Here is a 20,239-nt window from a genome sequence, read left to right as displayed (position 1 = left end):
CAAAATACTATTCATGTTCCAATGATATGCAAATCTATAGCTTGGATCTCAGGCAGCTTGGATCTCAGGCTTAACTTAGGGAAAACAGAAGTCTTGATTCTACTCAAATTATGGTATATCCATACTTGGAAATACCACTCAGCAGTAAAAAGGAAGGCAGTATTAATACACGTTAACACTTGGATGGATTTCAAAAGCATCATGCCAAGTACAAGAAGTCAAACAGGAAAAACTACATGCTATATGATTATAATTCTATTTATATGAAATTCTAGAATAAGCTCAACTGCAGTGACAGAAAGAAAATCAGTGGTTGCCTGGAGCGGGTGTTTGGGGAAGTGGATGGACCCAAAAAGAGCACAAGAAGACTTCAGGTCCTTGGAACAGTTCTGTATCTTGATGGTCGTGGTGTACTACCCATGACTGCACCCAGTTACTAACATTTGCTGAACTGCACTTAAAATGGGTGAATTCATTGAATTGTATGGTACTTCAATAAAGTTGGGGAGGCAGGAAGGATGACTCCACAGTTTTCTGGCTTAAGGGAGAGAATGGATTGCCGTTGACTGACATGGGGATGGCTGGGGGAAGAGCAGGTGTGAGGGGAAAAAACAAGGGTTTGGTCTGGGACATCTTAAAGTCTGAGATGCTGAGCTGATCAGTGGCCCAGAGGGGACAATGCTGAGGACTGCGTCCTGGAGCCCCAGCATTTGTGGTGAAGATTAAATAGGATAAACTATGTGAGAATATTATTGACATATACCAAGTAATACTTTCTTTTCTTAATTTATTGTTTAATTAACAAAATTGTATATACTAAGGTACACAAGCCGATGTTTAGATATTTGTGTACATTGTGGAATGACCAAATCAAGCTACTAGACATACACATTACCTCCAAGTATTACTTTCATGTTAGCCTCATCATAATTTTCTATGGAGGTGAAATTCACATACTTCCATGTAGTTAACTGTTTTAAAGGGTGTGATCCAGTGGCATTTAGTATTTTCACAACGTTGTGCAACCACTTGATGTCTCTAGTTTCAAGATGTCTTTATCACCCCAGGAAAACACCGCGAACCCGCCAAATAATCATTCCAGAGCCCCCTCTCCCTGTCCCCCATTGACCACTAATCTGCTCTCTGTCTCCATGAATGTGGCTATTCTGGATATATCATGTAGAAGAAATCATGCATATGTGACATTTTGTGTCTGGCATCTTTCCCTTGGCATAAGGTTTCCAAGGTTCTTCCAGGTGGCAGCATCTGTTAGTACTGTGCTCCTTTTTATGGCTGAATGTGTTGTTATTTTATTATTCCATTCCTTTCCGCACACCAGCTCCAGAGTGTGCGTGAGTATACTTAGCTGAGCCCTTCCTCCTTCCACCCACTCTCCCCAGCCTGTCCCTCCTCCTCCTCCCTGTGCTGCACCTGCCTTTGTGTCAGTGGTGCAGCCCACCTGCTCCCGAGGGACTTACCCCACTCCCAGAAGCACCTCTTCTTCATCCCCAAGACACACACCACAGTAATTTCTTGAATTCACCTTCGCCGCCTCTTTGGCAGAGCCAGATTGACTCCTAACACAAGCCAAAGTGTTGCCTTTTTAACGATTCTGTTCAGCAAGGAGGAAGAGAGTGCTAGGAGGCTGTGCGTTGGGACGTGCTGGAGTTACCAGAACTGCACAGCCCGCTGTGCCCCTTCCTTCTGGGCTCAAGCCCTTATGTAGATCACAGCAGAGACAAGCACTCTCACTTGTCTCCTGGTTTGGCCCTCGGCCCCTGCATGTCACCTGCACACAAGCCCCTCGGAAGATGTTGCTGACCGTGATTCGTGTCTCCAGCCCTTACCTCTCCCCTCATCTCCAGGCTTGTGTATCCATCATGGAATATCTCTAAAAGAAAGAATGAAAAGTAAATGTTTGATTTCCACCTCCTCAAATCATTCCTGATCCTCTGCGTAGCGGCAAGGATGTTCTCTTCAAAACACAATTCTGGGCCGGGTGTGGTGGCTCATGCCTTATAATCCCAGCACTTTGGGAGGCCAAGATGGGTGGATCACCTGAGGTCAGGAGTTCAAGACCAGCCTGGCCAACATGGTGAAACCCCGTCTCTACTAAAAATACAAAAATTAGCTGAGTGCAGTGTTGTGCGCCTGTAGTTCCAACTACTTGGGAGGCTGAGGCAGGAGAATCACTTGAATCCGGGAGGCGGAGGTTGCAGTGAGCCGAGATGGTGCCACTGCACACCAGCCTGGGTGACAGAGCAAGACTCCGTCTCAAAAACACAAACAAACAAAACCCACAATTCTGACCACATCAGCACCTACTCTCAACACTGCCGTGTCACTCAACTCCAAGGAACACTGTTCACGTTGCCTCTCTGCAGACGGTGCCCTAGTGTCATACAGCAGGATGGTCCTGCCCGCCTGCTCCCTTCAGTGGTTCCCCTTGTTTGTCCTCTGTGGAGAAACCCCCTTACTCTGGCCTTGACCACAAGGCCCCCAAACCAGCCCTCCTGGCGTCAGCCTCCTCTCCCTCACTTCTGCTCCTCCATCTATTTGTCTCAGCCACATTGACCTTGAGTCCCTGCAGAGGTGTTTTTTCCCTCCTGATACAAAGCAATGATCAGATTCTGTGCAGATACCCACTAAGTGTCCTGCAATTCAGTTCAATTCACTTCTGACCCTAACTACCCAGAACTAGTGTCAGGCTGCACGGGCTTAAGAGCTCTGTCCCACAAAACCACCATCACTTTAGACGCCAGCCACACATAGTGGGGCCCCACCCTGCAAAGTCAGAGGTTTCTATAGCACTCACCTCAGCTTCCATAATTTCTTAGAAGGATATAGAGCTTGGGAAAGTATTTTACTTTCTGTGGCAGGTTTCTTATAAAGGATACAGCCCAGGAACAGCCATATGGAAGAGATGTGAGCTATGGGGGCAGGGCGTGGAGCCACCATACCTTTTCCAGACATGCCACCCTCCCAGACCTGGATGTGTTTCTATCCAGTAGCTCTCTGAGCCCTATCATTTAGGGATTTTGATGTTGGTTTCATTACATAGGCATGTTGACTAAGTCAGTAATGATTGGTGATCAGTTCAGTCTCCAGCCACTGCCACCTCCCTGCAGGTTGAGGGTGAAGTTCAAGGATCCAACCCTCTAATTCTGCCTTGTTATTTCTGTCAGCCAGCCCCTATTCTGAAGCTCTCTAGGGGCCTAGTAAGAGTGGCCCCCTTAGGGCTGGTCGCAGTGGCTCACACCTGTAATCCCAGCACTTTGGGAGGCTGAGGCAGATGGATCACCTGAGGCCAGGAGTTCAAGACCAGCCTGGCCAATATGGTGAAAGTCCATCTCTATTAATACAAAAAGTAGCCGAGCATGGTGGCAGGCGCCTGTAATCCCAGCTACTCAGGAGGCTGAGACAGGAGAATTGCTTGAACCTGGGAGGTGGAGGTTGCAGTGAGCCAAGATCGCCATTGTGCTCCAGCCTGGGCGACAAAAGTGAAACTCTGTCTCAAAAAACAAAAAAAAAGTGGCCCCCTTAGAACAAAAGGTATTGCCCCTGTCACCCAAGAAATTCCAAGGGGCTTAAGAGCTCTGTCTCAGTGATCAAGGAGGGACAAAGACCAAGTATTTTTCTGAGATACCACTTCACTCATCCTTGTCAAGCTTCCTGCTCTGAGGTCTTAACACACACTCTTCCTCCTGCCTTCTTCCTCCCTTCCCGATTTCCTTCAGATCTCTTTTAAATCCTTATTTCATCAGCAACCTTTTTGGCTAACTTCCTGCCTTTCAGCATTCTGGACCTCTCTATCTCAGCCCTTTCTGAGTCACAGTTCCACAGTTGTTGGTGTGACTGTTTAGTGGACCTCCTCCTGTGTTATCGGCTGAATTCAGTCCCCCAAAATTCATATGTGGAAGCCCTGACCCCTTGTCACCTCAGAATGTGACCATATTTGGAGATGGGACCCTGAAGGAGGTGATTAAGGTAAAGCTAAGACATGAAGGTAGGCTCTAATCCCAGAAGACTGGTGCCCTTATAAGAAGAGGAGGTGGCCGGGCACAGTGGCTCACGCCTGTAATCCCAGCACTTTGGGAGGCCGTGGCAGGCGGATCACCTGAGGTCGGGAGTTCAAGACCAGCCTGACCGACATGGTGAAACCTCATCTCTACTAAAAATAGAAAAATGAGCCGGGCATGGTGGTACGCACCTGTAATCCCAGCTACTCGGGAGGTTGAGGCAGGAGAATTGCTTGAACCTGGGAAGCAGAGGTTGCAGTGAGCCGAGATCGCACCACTGCACTCCAGCCTGGGCGACAGAGCAAGACAACGTCTCACCATCTCAAAAAATAAAAAAAAAACTGTAAGCTCCACTGAGGGAAGGGACCGCCTCAGCCCTGCGTGTTGCTAGACTCTGATTCTGATATAGATGCAATAAATATTTGTTGAATAGATGAATAACTTATCTCAACTTATCTCATGATGTTGACAGAGACCTTTGAAATATGCCTTTCATTAACCTTATACTGAATGATGCCAAACCAGCATACCTTTATCCTTTTAGTAAGCCCTGGCTTGAATTTCATCCACATTCTTCCTCATTCAACAAGAATTACTACATCTTTGTAATCTGCCCAAGGATCAGGCTTAAGAATAGAAAGAGATTTTGTGCTTAAGTTTCCTGACCACTTCGCCATGCAAGGGGGGCCTCTCTCATCAGTAGCTGTTCTGAGTGAGCCGAGATCGCGCCACTGCACTCCAGCCTGGGTGACAGGGCGAGACGCCATCTCAAAGAAGAAAGGAATACTATAAGGGGAAAAAAATTAAGTGGTAACTACTTAAAACCCAGAAATTTTTGGTAATAGTGATAATTCTTAATCAAAATTGGACAGTTATTTTACAATTTAACAATTCATTTTACAATCAAAACAGTGTTATGATAGAAGTAGGGTGAGTTTTACTGTTATCCACTGTTAAAAAAGTAAAAATTAAAGTTCGGAAATTGAGTCATTTGACCCAGGTGGCACAGTTAATAATTGAAAAAGCCGGAACTTAAATGTTGACCTTATCCTACATAGAAGTGCTTATTCTACAACCCCGCTTTGCAGCATTCTGGAGAAATTAACAAATTAAACAATTTCTCCTAGACACTAATAATAGTAAGTCAAAGGAATGTCTGTGAGTGAAGTATCTAAAAGATGTCAACAAATTCTGTTTTTTAAAAAAAGACAAATCCAAAATTTCCATGGATGGAGGTTGTAACTGGGCTGAGGCCAGCTCTGCCGCCTCGTGGAGGCCTCGTCTGAGAGGTGGCGGCAGCCATGCGTCCTGGGAGTCAGTGTGATAAAAGCAGCCTTGGAAGAGAGCCCAGCAGCTCTGCATTCCTTTTTTAGTTTTTCCCATTTCCAAAGACCAAAGATCACGGAAGGAAGAAGAGAAAAACCATTATTTCAGATTGAACTGAAGTCTTAAACTGTAAAATAAGTTAATGTGGGCCTGCTGGGGATATCTTGGGGGTTGGGGAGGGTAGACTTGTTCTTGGATCTTGGCAGAAGAAATCATTATCTGGACCTTTATTGGATTGGATACCCTTTTCTGCATGTTGGGCCTTCCTTCTCTGTGCTCCCGAAGTGCCCTGGGTAGGATGTCCTCTCAGCTCAGTGTGCTGGAATTAACACTGAAGGAAATTAAACTCAGAGCATCCCAGTGGGCACCAGAGGGTTCTGCAGAGGGGCCTGGGCTCCTACCTGCAACCCCAGTTGGTAGTGCAGACAGGAACAGGTGGGCTGGGCACATACACTTCAACCACCCTTTCTCCCCTTCCTCTCTGTGCCCTTTAGAGTCTACCCCATGGTGGTGCCTGCTGTAGCTGCTCCCTTGGGGAGAGAAATGCTTTGCAGATAGTTCTGTGAGTGTAGGTGTGAAAACATGGGCTTTTGTAACTGAGAGGTGGGAATGCAATCCCCTGCTCTGAGATTTCTTGACCTTGACATGTGACTTTATCTCTCTACACCTCAATTTCCCTTCTGAAAGGTAGAAATAAGTACACTGCCCACCTTGTGATGTCATTATATCTCTTTGATGATGCATAGAAAGCAATCAATGGCCGGGTGCAGTGGCTCACGCCTGTAATCCCAACACTTTGGGAGGCCGAGGCGGGCGGATCACGAGGTCAGGTGATCGAGACCATCCTGGCTAACACGGTGAAACCCCGTCTCTACTGAAAATACAAAAAATTAGCCGACGTGGTGGCGGGCATCTGTAGTCCCAGCTACTCCGGAGGCTGAGTCAGGAGAATGGCGTGAGCTCGGGAGGCAGAGCTTGCAGTGAGCGGAGATAGCGCCACTGCACTCCATCCTGGGAGACAGAGCGAGACTCCATCTCAAAAAAAAAAGAAAAAAAAAGAAATCAGTATCCCAGTGCCTGGACCAAATACTAACTAAAGGGAGCAGCACTGAGAAAAACTGACTCTGCTCATAGGGCAGCTGTCCATACACACATGGACAGCACAAGTAAAAGAAGAACAAGTATGGGGATGTTCTTGATGAGGATGTTGAGAAAACTCACCACTGACATAGCATAAAGAGAGCTCCCAGTCAGGTTGGAAGGCAGCTTTGAGGTCTTCAAATCTAGTCTTCTGCACAGTGCAGAAATCCCCCTTCCCACAGCATGCCTGGTAGGTGACCACCCCCTTTCAGAGGTCCCCAAACCTACCCTGTATCAGAATTATTGGGGGCTATTGTTGAAAAAGGAATTCCCAGGCCTCAGCCTGGGAGTAGCTGCATCCATGAGATTTGAGGCAGAGCCTGGCAAATGGTTGCTGGACCGTTTGAGAAGCTCTTTGTAAAGACAAAATTCAGAAGGGCTGAGAGCGTGCCTGTTTTCTTCCCTGCTGTGTCTGTAGCAGTTAGCACAGATCCTGTGGCAGAGTTGGGACTCCATAAATACCTGCTGGATGAGGGCTGAATCATGCGGCCTCTTCCAGAACCATTCCGGTGATCGGAAGCTTCTCCCTAGAAAGGCAGCTCGTTTCTGTTTTGATTAACTGATGGCTAGTTATGGTCTTGCTTATAATAAGCAAAATCTTTCTTCCTCTCATCTTCACTCATTCAGCCGAACTCTTCTTTCAAGAGTGACACAGATTCTATTTCCTCTCAGAAGGGATTATCCCTGAGCCATAGTTCAGTAAGGGTGGAGTATTTTTTCCAAGTGAAGTGAGGGCTGAGTGATGAATAAACTGGGTTAGAGGTGCTTCATCAAGAAACTGAAACCCAAGGAGTCAAAATGCGTGGCAATGAACTGGAGTACGTCGATTGCATCTGAAGGACACGCAATATAAACCTGGGCTCCCCAAACCTGATTAAGAGTCCCAGTGAAGCCCTATGAAATAGATACCATTTTACACATGAGAAAAATGAAGAACTGAGAGTTTACTCAATATTACCTATGAGCTGGGTGTGGTGGCGCATGCCAGCACTGTGGGAAGCTGAGGTGGGAGGATCACCTGAGGCCAAGAGTTCAAGACCAGCCTGGGTGACATAGCGAGACCCCCATGTCTACAAAAAAAATTTAAAGTTAGCTGGATGTGGTGGCATACACCTGTAGTCCTGTAGCTGCTCAGGAGGCTGGGGCAGGAGGATAGCTTGAGCCCAGGAGTTCAAGACTGCGCTGAGCCATGACCATGCCACTGCATTCCGGCCTGGGTGACATAGTGAGACCCTGTCTCTTTATTAAAGAGAGAGAGAGAAAGAGAGATTACCTGTTAAATATAGAAGAGCTAGAACTTAAACCAGGTGGAGAATTATATTAAAGTTCAAAAAGGCTGGCTGTGGTGGCTCATGTCTGTAATCCCAGCACTTTGGGAGGCCGAGGTGGGCGGATCACCAGAGGTCAGGAGTTCGAGACTAGCCTGGCCAACATGATGAAATCTCGTCTCTACTAAAAATACAAAAATTAGCTGGGCATGGTGGCAAGCACCTGTAATCCCAGCTACTCAGGAGGCTGAGGCAGGAGAATCGCTTGAACCAGGAAGTGGAGGTTGCAGTGAGCCAAGATTGTACCATTGCACTCCAGCCTCAGCGACAAGAGCAAAACTCCCTCTCAAAAAAAAAAAAAAAAAAAAAAAAAAGTTCAAACAAAGAAGTAGCAGCCGAGTTTGAGACACATAGGAAAAAAAAAAAAAAAAAAAGAACTTAAAGCCAGAGTTTTGGCTCCTGGCTCTTCCGTTGACTGCGTGTTTTGATAAACACCTCTCGCCCTTGGCGGGCTTCATGTGCAGTAGTAGATGGTTCCAGAGAAGTCATTAAGACCATCACAGCTCATCTGACTGTCTGTGATCCTAGGGTGCTTTGAGCTGGAGCTGAACTGCAAAGTAGGAGCTGTGAAACACGCAGGTTCAGAAATTCTCCTTTTCAATCTATTCAGGGTTGGTAAAATATCGTTCTGTGTGCATCTTCTCAGGAAATGTTTTCTTATTCTACATTGGCTAGCCAGGAGCACCTGGGGCTGTATAGCAGCTCTTTCAGGAGGGTTAGTAAACGGTAATATGATATTATATGTTTTCCTACTTACAGACATCCTGCACTCAGACACACATTGAATGGTACTATTAAAGGCTTTTCTATTTTAAAATAGCTTATTAGAATAAATATGAGGTTGGGAGAGCACTATTAGGTTCTCTGCTGAGAGTCAGGGCAGCCTCTGGTTTTAACATTTTAATATTCACCTAGTGGTATAAGCACAGCTGGTTTCATCGGCAGCGGTGATTGGCAGACTTCCTCTGTGTGCCCAGGAGCTTTTCTAGGGGTGGAAAAAAGGAGACAGCACTGAAAGCATCCGGCAGATCAAAGCTAGAGCCACCTGTTCCTGGTGTTTACCTGGAGAAGTTAACTAGTACGCATCTACTTCCACTCCATTCAGATAGAATTTACCAATTCCAGATGGGCTAGGATGGTGGGTTGTGGATAATGTATATTTTTTGTTTATTCACCCATTCATTCATCCATTCATCCACACACCTGCAGCATAATGGGCCCCTAGAGCACTTAAGCTTTTTAATCAAGGAAGCAGAATCATCAAATTTGTGCTTTCAAAAAATTTCTATGGCTAGGTAGGCAGAATGGAATGGCACAGGGCTACCCTGAGGAAAAGGTGATCGGGTACAAATCTGCTAATCCAGGAGAGAGAGAGAGAGGAGAGCACGGTAGAGCAAGGGAAGGGATGAATTTGAGAAATACTCCGTAGATAAAATCTGTGGGATTTGGGCGTGGCAAGGATTTGAGGAATGAGGAGCAGGAGGGTTCAAGATTGATTAAAGGCTTCTAGCTTTGGTGATAAGTTTGATCTTGATGCTACCAACCAAGAAAACAGGTAGGAGTCACACCTATTTTGTAGGAGGAGAAGATTGTGGAGTTAGTTTTGGTCAGCTTGCGTTAAAAGTCATTGTGGAACAGCCAACTCACCTAAGAAGATGGTGGGCTGATACATAGATTGAAGAGTAGGGCGCTTTGGAAAGAAGTCTGAGCTAAACACAGAGATTGGTGATCATCTTCCAGTCAGTGGTGTCTGAAGCCACCGGAGTAGATCTCATCATCTGTGGATAAAATAGAGAGCAACAAAAGGAGGCCAAGAAGGGGAGTTGGGGAGCACCAGCATGTTAAGGGAGGCAGAGAGAGGGAAGCCCCATGGAGGAGGTAGGGGAAGGATGTTCAGAGGGAGTACATCAGGGAGGGGACAGATGTCACCGACGCTAAAGGCTTCAGAAAGGTGGAGTGGGGTGACAGCCAGAGACAGCAGGGATGGGGTGAGGGGTAATGTAACCAAATTTTGCAGAGTCCAGTCTATGCAGCTAATGTCAGCACTTGGGGAGGAAAACCTAGACGTTATGAACACTGGTCATCCCAAAAGGGAGGAAGAGAAGTGCCTTTAGTTGAGCATCTACCATGAGCCAGCACTTTACATATATCATCCTTTTTTTTTTTTTTTTTTTTGAGATGGAGTCTCACTCTGTCACCTAGGCTGGAGTGCAGTGGCGCAGTCTCGGCTCACTGCAGCTTCCACCTCCCAAGTTCAAGTGATTCTCATGCCTCAGCCTCCCAAGTAGCTGGGATTACAGGTGCATGCCACCACACCCAGCTAATTTTTTTGTATTTTTAGTAGAGGCCGGGTTTCACTATGTTGGCCAGGCTGGTTTTGAACTCCTGACCTCAAGTGATCCACCTAACTTGGCCTCCCAAAGTGCTGGGATTACAGGTGTAAGCCACCATGCCCAGACTTATATCATCTTAATTTGATCTGAATATCCATTCTTAGAGGTCAGAGATAGATTTTATACTTAACCTTTTATGATAAGGAAACTGAGGCTCAGAGAAGCTATACCTTGGTCAAATCATACACAGGTGGGGCTAGAACCCTGTTTTGCCAAGTTTTAAAATCCTTTGTCTTCCTAATTTGTCATGCTGCCTTCTTTATACCCAATGGACGAATGCTCAGCTCAACCTTTGCATGCCAGATGCACTGTGTGGAAGAATTGTGGTTCTCTGTTCCTTGGTTCTCACCTCCTGAGCAGCAGGAGCCGGGCCTTGAGCCAAAACCTGCAGAAGGAAGAAGAGAGGGGAGTTCCCTGCCTAGAGCCATCTGTCTGCTGGCTGGTGACACCAACACCAGGGCCCCAGCAGAATAGCAAGCTTGTTCACTCTTGTCTGGCTGTTAGTGGTGATGTATGAATAAGCAAAGAAGACAGCTTCATTTTCATAAGTTAACTTGTGCCTAGAGTAAGGAAGATGGAGAACAGTGCACTTAATTATAACCACAGGCCCAGCCTGGAAAACAATGACAAAGCCTTTTCTGTGAGTCACAGTGTTTTATTACAATAACTCCTAAGAAGACAAGACAGGAGGTGCAGAATGCTGAGCAAGCCAGCACCCTGTGGCCACCTGTGTCATCTTCCCCCAAGGAATCCCCTGGGATTTTACCTCTTCACACGATGGCAAGCTGAAGATGTGTTTGTGTCATCAAGGTTACAAGTGTAGACTTGGGCCTCTGGACACCAGGATTTAGATGACACCCGGATGATGGGCTGGGATTGCTGGAACTGTCACGGATCACCTGTATCATACATGCTGTCACCTGGTAGCAGAGGGGACTTCCCTTCTAGAAGGGTATTACCCGACAGAACCCTTATTGGAAAAGCTTTTGGGAAGGCCTGGCTGCAGTGCTGGAAGGGATGTGGTAGATGAAGGGGAGGAAGGGGAGGGAGTGGGCAGGTATCACCCATTTACCCTACAGAATCAATTACTCCCTACTTATTATTCCCCCATCTTATCAGTGTTTATATCATGCCGCTTCAAAATTGTTTATCTGTCTCCTTTTCTAGCTGCTCCCAGGGCAAGAACTATGTTTTTTTTTGTCTTTGATTCCTTAGTATTTTGTGTGGTGTCTGGCACAAATCAAACCCTCAGTCAATACTAAGCTGAACCAACGTCTCAGCAAACTAAGGGCCGTGTCAGCTAAGGACAGGAGGAGATGGCTGAGCTGGAGGTCCAGGCAGATGGAGCAGAGTGTAGGACCAAGGAGTTCTGGGTGCTTCCATAAGAGCAAATGCTTACTGAACGCTTTACTATTTTCTCGACGCTTTTGTGTTTTGAATAAGCACAAAACACAGCGTCATTTTCACAAATTAACTTGTGCTTAGAGGAAAAAAAATTGAATTCAGTGAGGTATGTTACTATCTCTGTTTTACAAGTGAATGAAGAAGCAAGCACAGAGAGGCTAAGTACCTTGTCCAGGGTCACACAGCTAGTAAGTGGAAGAGCCAGGATTTGAGCCCAGGCATCTGGCTCTGGTGTTCATTTTCTTCACCACTTTACTGTGCTCAGGAAGTATGGCACTGGAGACTACCAATAAATTCTACTGGTTTATGAGGTGAATGTAGACACCACGTGAGTTTATTATGTGCCAGTCACCCTACAGGTGAAATTTACCCTTGACTAAAGCAGGAACAGAGCTTCCAAACTCCAATCAGTAATTCTCAAACTTTAATATGCATCTGAATTACCTGGGGAGTTGGTTTATTTCAATGCAAATTACTAGACCCCATGGCCAGAATTCTTATGCAGAAATATTGTGCAGTGAGGGAATTAATATGTGATATTATTTCCCCATATGCACCACCCCCGCCTCTGCCAATATTGAACCAACTTAGAGATAAAGGAAGGAGAGCCAGATGGCACCTTATTTTACTGATAAAGGTGTAATTGGAGGACTCAACTTTAGAGTCCTTCAGTATCTACAATGGCTCTTCCTAGCACCAATACCCAGAGTTGGAATTGCTCAGCTATCCCAAGAAGTACTAGGCAACCACAGCCTCGTTGAGAGGAGGTCTGCTCTATAAAATTTAACAGCATGAAAGAACAGATTCGATGCAGGCTATCTGTCAGCATGCTGGCTCCTGGAAGAAGCGACAGAGGTAAAGGCTAGGCCACATCAACTTGGTTCCCTCTGAAACTCACCTTTCTCTTCCCCATGGATGTGGAAGGAGTAATCTGTCACTAGTCAGATAACTGTCACCAGTCAGTTAACTCCTTTCGCACCCATGGGGAAGAGAAAAGGTCCGCTCAAGGTGTCAGGAAATCCCTCCTTCTAGAAACCGGAGAAGTAGAGGAAAGCAGCCTCCCACTAATAACTAACTGCTAGGTTGAATGAAGCCCAGGAGCCTGTGCTTTTAGCAAGCACCTCAGGTGTTTCTGAAACAGATAGTCCTCACACCATACTTAGAGAGGCAGAGTTCGAGAATGGCCTAATTGTTGTGCTGGATGACCTCCAAAGAAAACCTCATGGATAAGCTTGCTGTCTGTCATGGGCTTACAGGTTAGGATGGGCAGTGACTATCATATGTACAGTGCTTAGAGTTCCAGCTTCTGTTCTAAGAACTTAACATACATGAAGTCATTCCAGCATGTGAAGTCACAGCAGCTGTAAGAGTTAGACACCAGGGCAGAGATAAGTTAAGCAATTTTTTTCACAGCTACCCAGCTAGAAGGTGGCAGGGCTAGGAACCGGAACCAGGCAGCCTGAATTCAGTCCACACTCTTTATGTCCAAATATATTGATGTTCATGGTTCCCTCTTCACACAGAAGCTGGGAAAGCACAGCCTGAAAGCAAAACTCAACACCGTTGAGAGGCTAAGCAACATCGCTTACCCTTACTACTGTTTTGATCATTGATAGGGCAGCTAGTGAATTTCTTTTAAAAAGCAAAATGAAGTCTCAGTAACTGTTGATTATTCTCTTTTTTTCTCACCAATGGATATTAAAAGTAGTTCTAACTATCATGTTGCTAATTAAGGAATTTTTTAAGAGGATTGGCATGTGTGAAAAGGGTTAAGTGGTACTATCAAAAGCAATGCAGCCCAGGTACAAACTGAGCGAAGAGCAATTTGGATATTACTCTTTGGGATAATGTGACTTTAGGTTAACCACGAAAATCATTCCTTCTATAGAGGTGAAGACCTTGAGTTTAAGCCTTATGTAGAGCAACCCTAAGTGGGTGCTGCCTCCCATCTTTGCAGTTTTCCATACAGGGGAGGCGGGTGCCTGAGTTCCCAGAGCTGGGTGGAAGGTCTGTTAATGTTGGTGCCTCCAGAGAGAGTGAAATGATTTGGGAGGACACTAACACACACCCGATCAGGAAAGATTTGCCCACTAGATGTCATTTATTTAGCAGACATTTATTAAGCACCTACTGTGTGTTCAGTACTACACCTCGTATCTTGCCCTTGGAATAATGCAGGAAGTGGATATTTACAAATGAGGTGTGCGTGTGCCTGAATAATACCAGCTTCATCCTTTATAGGGTATAAGTCAGCTGATGGCAAAATACCAGTAGGAGCCAAGCATGGTGGCCCACGCCTGTAATCCTAGCACTTTGGGAGGCTGCGGTGGGAGGATCACCTGAGGTTAGGAGTTCGAGATCAGCCTGGTCAACATGACGAAACCCTGTCTCTGCCACAAATACAAAAATTAGCCAGACATGGTGGCGGGCACCTGTAATCCCAGCTACTCAGAAGGCTGAGGCAGGAGAATCGCTTGAACTTGGGAGGCGAAGGTTGCAGTGAGCCGAGATGGTGCCATTTGCACTCCAGCCTGGGCAACAGAGCAAGACTCCATCTCAAAAAAACAAAACAAAGCAAACAAACAAACAAAAAACAGTAGGAAGTACTAAATAGTGATGTCGTCCATCTAATATGGGAATGAAGATAAAGTAATAATTCAGACTTGGGCTTATTCATAAAAGGCTTCATGCTGGAGACGGACCTTGAAAGGATTGTGGGTGGGGATTGGCGGGGGGGCAAGGGCAATGCCTGCCAAGAAAGAGCTGTATGAGCGAGGTAGAAATTAGACCACAGGCAACAAAACTATATATTTTTGTTTGGCAGGAATAAAGTGTATCTCGTAGCGTATTTGTCTGAAGAAGTAAACAGGCAAAATAAAATGTATGGAATATGCCACAATATAAAATGTGGACTTTCAGATATCTCAAGATGACCTTACCTGAAATTTAGATGGACACCTAAATTCAATAAAAGATCATTCCCAGGCTGGGCACGGTGGCTCACGCTTGTAATCCCAGCACTTTGGGAGGCCGAGGCAGGCGGATCACAAGGTCAGGAGATCGAGACCATCCTGGCCAACATGGTGAAACCCCGTCTCTACTAAAATACAAAAAATTAGCTGAGTGTGGTGGTGTGTGCCTGTGGTCCCAGCTACTCGGGAGGCTGAGGCAGGGGAGTTACTTGAACCTGGGAGGCGGAGGTTGCAGTGAGCCCAGATTGCGCCACTGCACTCCAGCCTGGCAACAGAGCGAGACTACGTCTTAAAAACAAAACAAAAGACCCTTGGGATACCCACCTGGGGCCTTAGTAATTATCATAGTAGTTAGGTATCACCCCTCTCCCCCAACAATGACACTTCCCATCCTCATTGTGAGGTTATTAAATGAGGTTTCTAGCTGGGTCATAGCATCAGGACAGGACGCACAGCTTTCCCAACTAAGGGCACCCTGCCTTTCAGATCTAATTGTTCTGCACAAATGTCCTAAGCTTGTTGCACATGGGATTGATTGAATTGGTGTTATGTTTTTCTGAGGAATTCTACAAGTTTTAGATGTAATCATATACAATGACAAAGTGGGTGGTAGTATTTTTCCCATGCCTCTAATTTATGTATTTGTGCCCGGGGTGATGATTTAGATAGGAGCTTAATAAAATTGATCAAATAAATTACCCCAAACCCACACACCATCATTTCAGGGAGCTGTCATCATACCAAGGAGATGCTATGTCACCCAGCATAGTGTTCCAAAAGAACCACTGTTTTCCTAAGTGCAGATGGGCTTCTATTTGGTCAGAAAGGTCTTTATTTCTCAAATTGGCCAACAATGTCAGAGTGTAAATTCAAAAGGTATTGGTTAGCTGTAGAAGAGAGTCATTGTTAGTTGCGTGACTGTTGCAAGTTATTTAAACTCTCTAAACCTCAATTTCCCTTTCTTTTTTTTTTTTGAGACGGAGTCTCGCTCTCTCACCCAGACTGGAGTGCAGTGGCGCGATCTCAGCTCACTGCAAGCTCCGCCGTCTGGGTTCATGCCATTCTCCTGCCTCAGCCTCCCGAGTAGCTGGGACTGCAGGTGCCCGCCACCACGCCCAGCTAATTTTTTGTATTTTTAGTAGAGATGGGGTTTCACCGTGTTAGCCAGGATGATCTCGATCTCCTGACCTCATGATCCGCCCATCCCGGCCTCCCAAAGTGCTGGGATTACAGGTGTGAGCCACCACGCCCAGCCCTCAATTTCCCTTTCTACAAAACGTGGATTGATAATTCCTGCCTAAAATATTTGTTTTTGTAGGGATAAGCAATAGTGCATCAAGACAGTGGGAGGAATCTTTGTTTCAAACAAATGTAGATGTTTATCCTAGCTCCATCTTTAGCTGTCCAAGTCACTAGTCCTTTGTGAGCCTGTTTCCTAGGCTGTGAAGTGGTATTGATAATAATTGCAAGAGAAGGCCTTCTCCGTGATGGAGTTGTCTAAAGGAGCCAGGTGGATCAGATGTGAAGGCCCAGAGACATGTACGCCCTGAGAGATTGACTACAAGGCTAACTTGCCTAAGTTGCTAAGATGCAGCAGAGACTGAGGCCAACATCAACACCAGCTCTGGGGACAGAGGAGCAGTTGTTATCTAGACAACACTGTTGTATTGATATGATATTGACATGATGCTTGTTGACACAAGATAAATATATTTGAGAGGAAGCAGTGAGGGTGAGCACAAAAACCCTGTAAGAAGGTGGACAAAGAGTGGCTCTTCTCTTTGGGCTCTCGTCTCAGCAAACAAGGGTAATCCCTCCTCCCTGTCATGAGAAACCAATCCCAGTCCATTCCCAGAAAATGAGTAAATTAATGTACAGTGGGAAATACCAGAATGGGAATGCTTGAGAAATAGTATGCCTGTCAATAAATATGTGTTCCATGAGTTAGGAAAGAAATGCATGCATGCATGCGTGAATGAATGAATGAATGAATGGTTTGGGATTCTAGCTTTATCAGATTCACTAGGTGACCTGGAGCAAATCAGTTAACTGTTCTGGGCCTCCATTGCTTCTCTATAAAATGGAAATAATAAAAATGACTGCCTAATGGTGAGAATTAAATATGTTAATACAAGTTAAGCTGTCAGGTCAGAGGCTGGCACTTCATAAAACCTCTCAATAAGTGAATACTGTTGTTGTGATGATTTGCCATTACACCGTGTCTTCGGTAGTCACTGATCCAGATGGCTTGGCTTCTCCTTTTAAGATGTTTGTATTCTCTGTACTTCACAGGTCAGCAAGTCCTGGGCTTAGTGGAGAACCAGAGTGACTGGTACCTTGGAAACCTGTGGAAAAATCACCGCCCATGGCCAGCCCTTGGAAGGGGCTACAACACAGGTAAATCCTCAGGGTGGTATGGGAAGAGTTGCAGAAGGTGATGTGAGGGCCCAGTGCGCCTTCCTCAGAAGAGGAGATTGCAAAAGCTCAGGAGGAGGCCACCTGATTGCTTGAATTCAGTGGTGGCTGGTTTGTGGGCAGTTGGCATTCCAGTTCCTTCTTGGTGCTGTAGCCACAGGCAGAGTAACCATTGGGCTGTGGCAGTCTGTGGCATCTCACCAGAAAGCCCCTCTCCTGACCTCTAATTCACATCCTATTGGATATCTTTATCAGTATGACCCATAGGTTCCCTGGCTCTGTTAATATGAACCAGATATCATTCTTCAGTAACAACCCCATTTCAGTTTCTTAACGCAACAGATATGTGCTTTTGCCAATCACATTCCATGTCCACTTGAGGTCTTCAGGGATCTGTGTTCACTGTAGGTACTCAGGATTCATCTCCATGCACACTTCCATGTATGTGGTGGGAAAGTAGCAGAAGTCGTATTATCTCTTAAAGTTTTTGTTTAGAATTGACATAATTTCATATTTCATTGGCTAGGCATGTTGTGTGGCCATGCCTCCCTTCAAAGGGTGTGGGTGCAGTCTACCATGTGCCTGGCAGGAGAAAAGGCAGAAATATTTGCTAATCAGCACTTTTGAGGACCACATGTGCCTGGCAGGAGAAAATGCAGAAATATTTGGTAATCAGCACTTTTGAGGACCACAGACTTATAACCATGTGTCTAAAATAAAATCCATTATTCAACCTTGTTACTAGCCCCAAACTTGCGTCTCCTCTTTAGTTTCTTTCTCTGTTATTGGTCTCCTTCATTCATCCATCAACCCTTCTTGTTTACCAGCTGTCTCTTGAATGCTCACTGTGTACGAGGCCCTATGCTAGCTGTGGCAGACACAGTGCATGACCTCATGGAGTGTATAAGCACTGAAACTAGAGCAGCCTCTTCCTCCTGAGGCTCAATTCCCATCAGTATCTATCTTCGAAATGCTTCTGGATCCTTCTGCCTCCCTCCTCCATCCTCATTGCCACTGCTGTGGTATCCCATTCTCAAAGGATGCAGACTCCTGATCTTTATCATACTAGAATGTGGAACTCAGGGAACGGTAGGTTGGGTGAGACCAAGAAGGGCTGGAACTTGGCATCTGAGACCAGCAAATGAGGTGGGTTGGGACAGGTGTCTGGCTCTGGGGACAGTACCACCTAAAAGTGATAGGTGAAGCCTGCCCTGGAGGCTGAGGCCAGTCTGTAGTGGCATCAGCCAAAAAGAGACTCAAACTCTGAGAGCTGATGGTCAGACTCCAGAAAAGTCTAATGCAAACACAGCGTCCCAGAGAACAAAGGAGAAGGGACATGAGTCAAGCTTCCAGAGGTGAGAGTTCACAGATGGGGTCAGAGTGGGGGTCAAAGCTGGAGGAGGACAAGGAAAGAAAATCCAGCATCAATGTCCAGAGGTGGCAGGCAGTCAGGGAGCCCTGTATTGAAGGCCATCCTAAGAGACGGGGACATTCCTTAGCTAACATTTGCCTGAGTATTAGATATAGATATGCCTTGCTCTATGTAATTTTTTTTTTCCTGTAACGCCTACCAGGCAAACAGAGGTTGCAATTGAAGAATGTCAACCACCAGCCCTTCACAGACCCCAGAGTCCCACCCTGGAGTCTCCCATGCTGTGTTGGGCATTGACCCTTTAGTTGCTGGATGGTGGGGAAGTCTGAGGAGTTCCTGAGAGGGGCCAGGTTGGGGAAAGGCAGCTGAGGGCATCAGAGCAGTGGTTCTCTTAGCAGGTCAGGAGGTATTTCACTCTTTCAATAATGGGTAAGGCAGGGCCTCTACATATCAGCTGAGTATTAGCCAAGCACCATATTAGGTGCTTTATGGGTGTCAATCTCCTTTGATCCTCACACTCACTCCATGAGGCAGGTGCCGTGCTTATCTCTAGTCTATACCAGAGGAAACTGAAGATTGGAGCATTGAAGGCTGCAACCCTGAAAAGTCAAGGAGCCTGTGGTGTTAACTACCAACCTGCCTTGCTTGAACTTTAATGGCTTCAGGATTAAACACTTTTCAACAATAGAGAATCCTGGGCTCTGCCCTTCAAGAGTCTGATTGACTGGTTCTGTGCAGGAGACTGGGATTCTGCCCTACAGGAAGCCTCTAGGATGTTTCTGGGGCAGAATGTCCAAGGGCCTGCTCTGATTAAACATGACACTCTGTGTCCTGTCCCAGCAAGCTCTCCCAGATACTGTTTTCTCAGTGCATTGGAGACTGGACCCTCCATGAACCCACAGCGGGCCAGGGACGGGGGTTCCACGTGCTTTCCTCTGGCAAGCGACTAGTCACCCCGTGTTGATCTTTTGTGCCTGGATTTTCAGACACGTTCCCACCAAGCTTTTAGGGAGGTGGAGACACCCATGTTTCTGGGTGGAGAAAGGAAGTCTCAGGAAAACCCTGGTGTATACATTTCATTTCTGTCTTCCAAAATATATAATAGAAAATGTCACATAGAAATATACTGCAGTGCCTCAGGGATGCTGCATCAGGATCACAGTTACCTGCATAAAACAAAAGCCGCTGGTCATCAATCCGGGTTTGCAAGGAAAAGAAGAGTGTAGCACACTAGGGAATTTATTACGACCAAAATGGCATGTCTCTTCTTGCCTGTCCCTATTTGCTATAGAATGTAGCATCAGGAGACACAGGAGCACATAAACCACTTCCAGTTCCCCCTTGATATGTCAAGGCAGTGAGTTACTTCCCTCTCACTGGTACTGAAAGGGCAGAGCAGAAGAGGGAAAGCCCTGTTGAAGTGATGTGTCCATTTAAATAAGCCAGTGACACCGAGTGATTATTATGAAAGGACTTAGGCAACATCAAAATGCATTGGCTTTCACGATGGGGATGTGTCACTTTAAAACCAAGGATTGTGCCACACAGTGAATGAGTCATCCAGACATGTAGAGTCTCATGGAAACTGAGGACACCACTGGAGGGAACCTGCCACCCTAAATCCCAGAACATCTGAAGCCTCCAAAAAGGATATCTCCAGCAGAGCCTCCTGTCGTATGCCTTCAGCTTGATGCTAGGTACCCAGGCAGATCTGGGTTAGAGCTGCAGTACAGTCACTTACTCTCCGTATGCACTTGGCCAAGTCACTTCACTCCTTGAACCTCAGTTCTCTCCCTTTTTAAGATAGGACAAGGCCGGGTGCGGTGGCTCACGCCTGTAATCCCAGCACTGTGGGAGGCCAAGGTGGGTG

At 46.1% G+C, this 20,239-nt stretch overlaps 1 protein-coding gene across 6 annotated transcripts in view; it reads left to right on the top strand.

Annotated features, from left to right (window-relative positions):
- The window catches only part of LARGE1 (LARGE xylosyl- and glucuronyltransferase 1), a 641,552-nt gene that overhangs the window by 462,155 nt on the left and 159,158 nt on the right, over positions 1-20,239 (top strand). For all 6 annotated transcript variants that reach the window (XM_055254495.2, XM_055254491.2, XM_055254492.2 and 3 more), the window contains one exon: positions 16,875-16,979. In XM_055254495.2, coding sequence (XP_055110470.2) covers positions 16,875-16,979 — 105 coding nt within the window. The remainder of the gene's footprint in view (positions 1-16,874; positions 16,980-20,239) is intronic.

This window comes from Symphalangus syndactylus, chromosome 18, assembly GCF_028878055.3.
Source record: "Symphalangus syndactylus isolate Jambi chromosome 18, NHGRI_mSymSyn1-v2.1_pri, whole genome shotgun sequence".
In the NCBI taxonomy this organism is placed as follows: domain Eukaryota; kingdom Metazoa; phylum Chordata; class Mammalia; order Primates; family Hylobatidae; genus Symphalangus; species Symphalangus syndactylus.
This window is presented reverse-complemented; position numbering and strand designations above follow the sequence as displayed.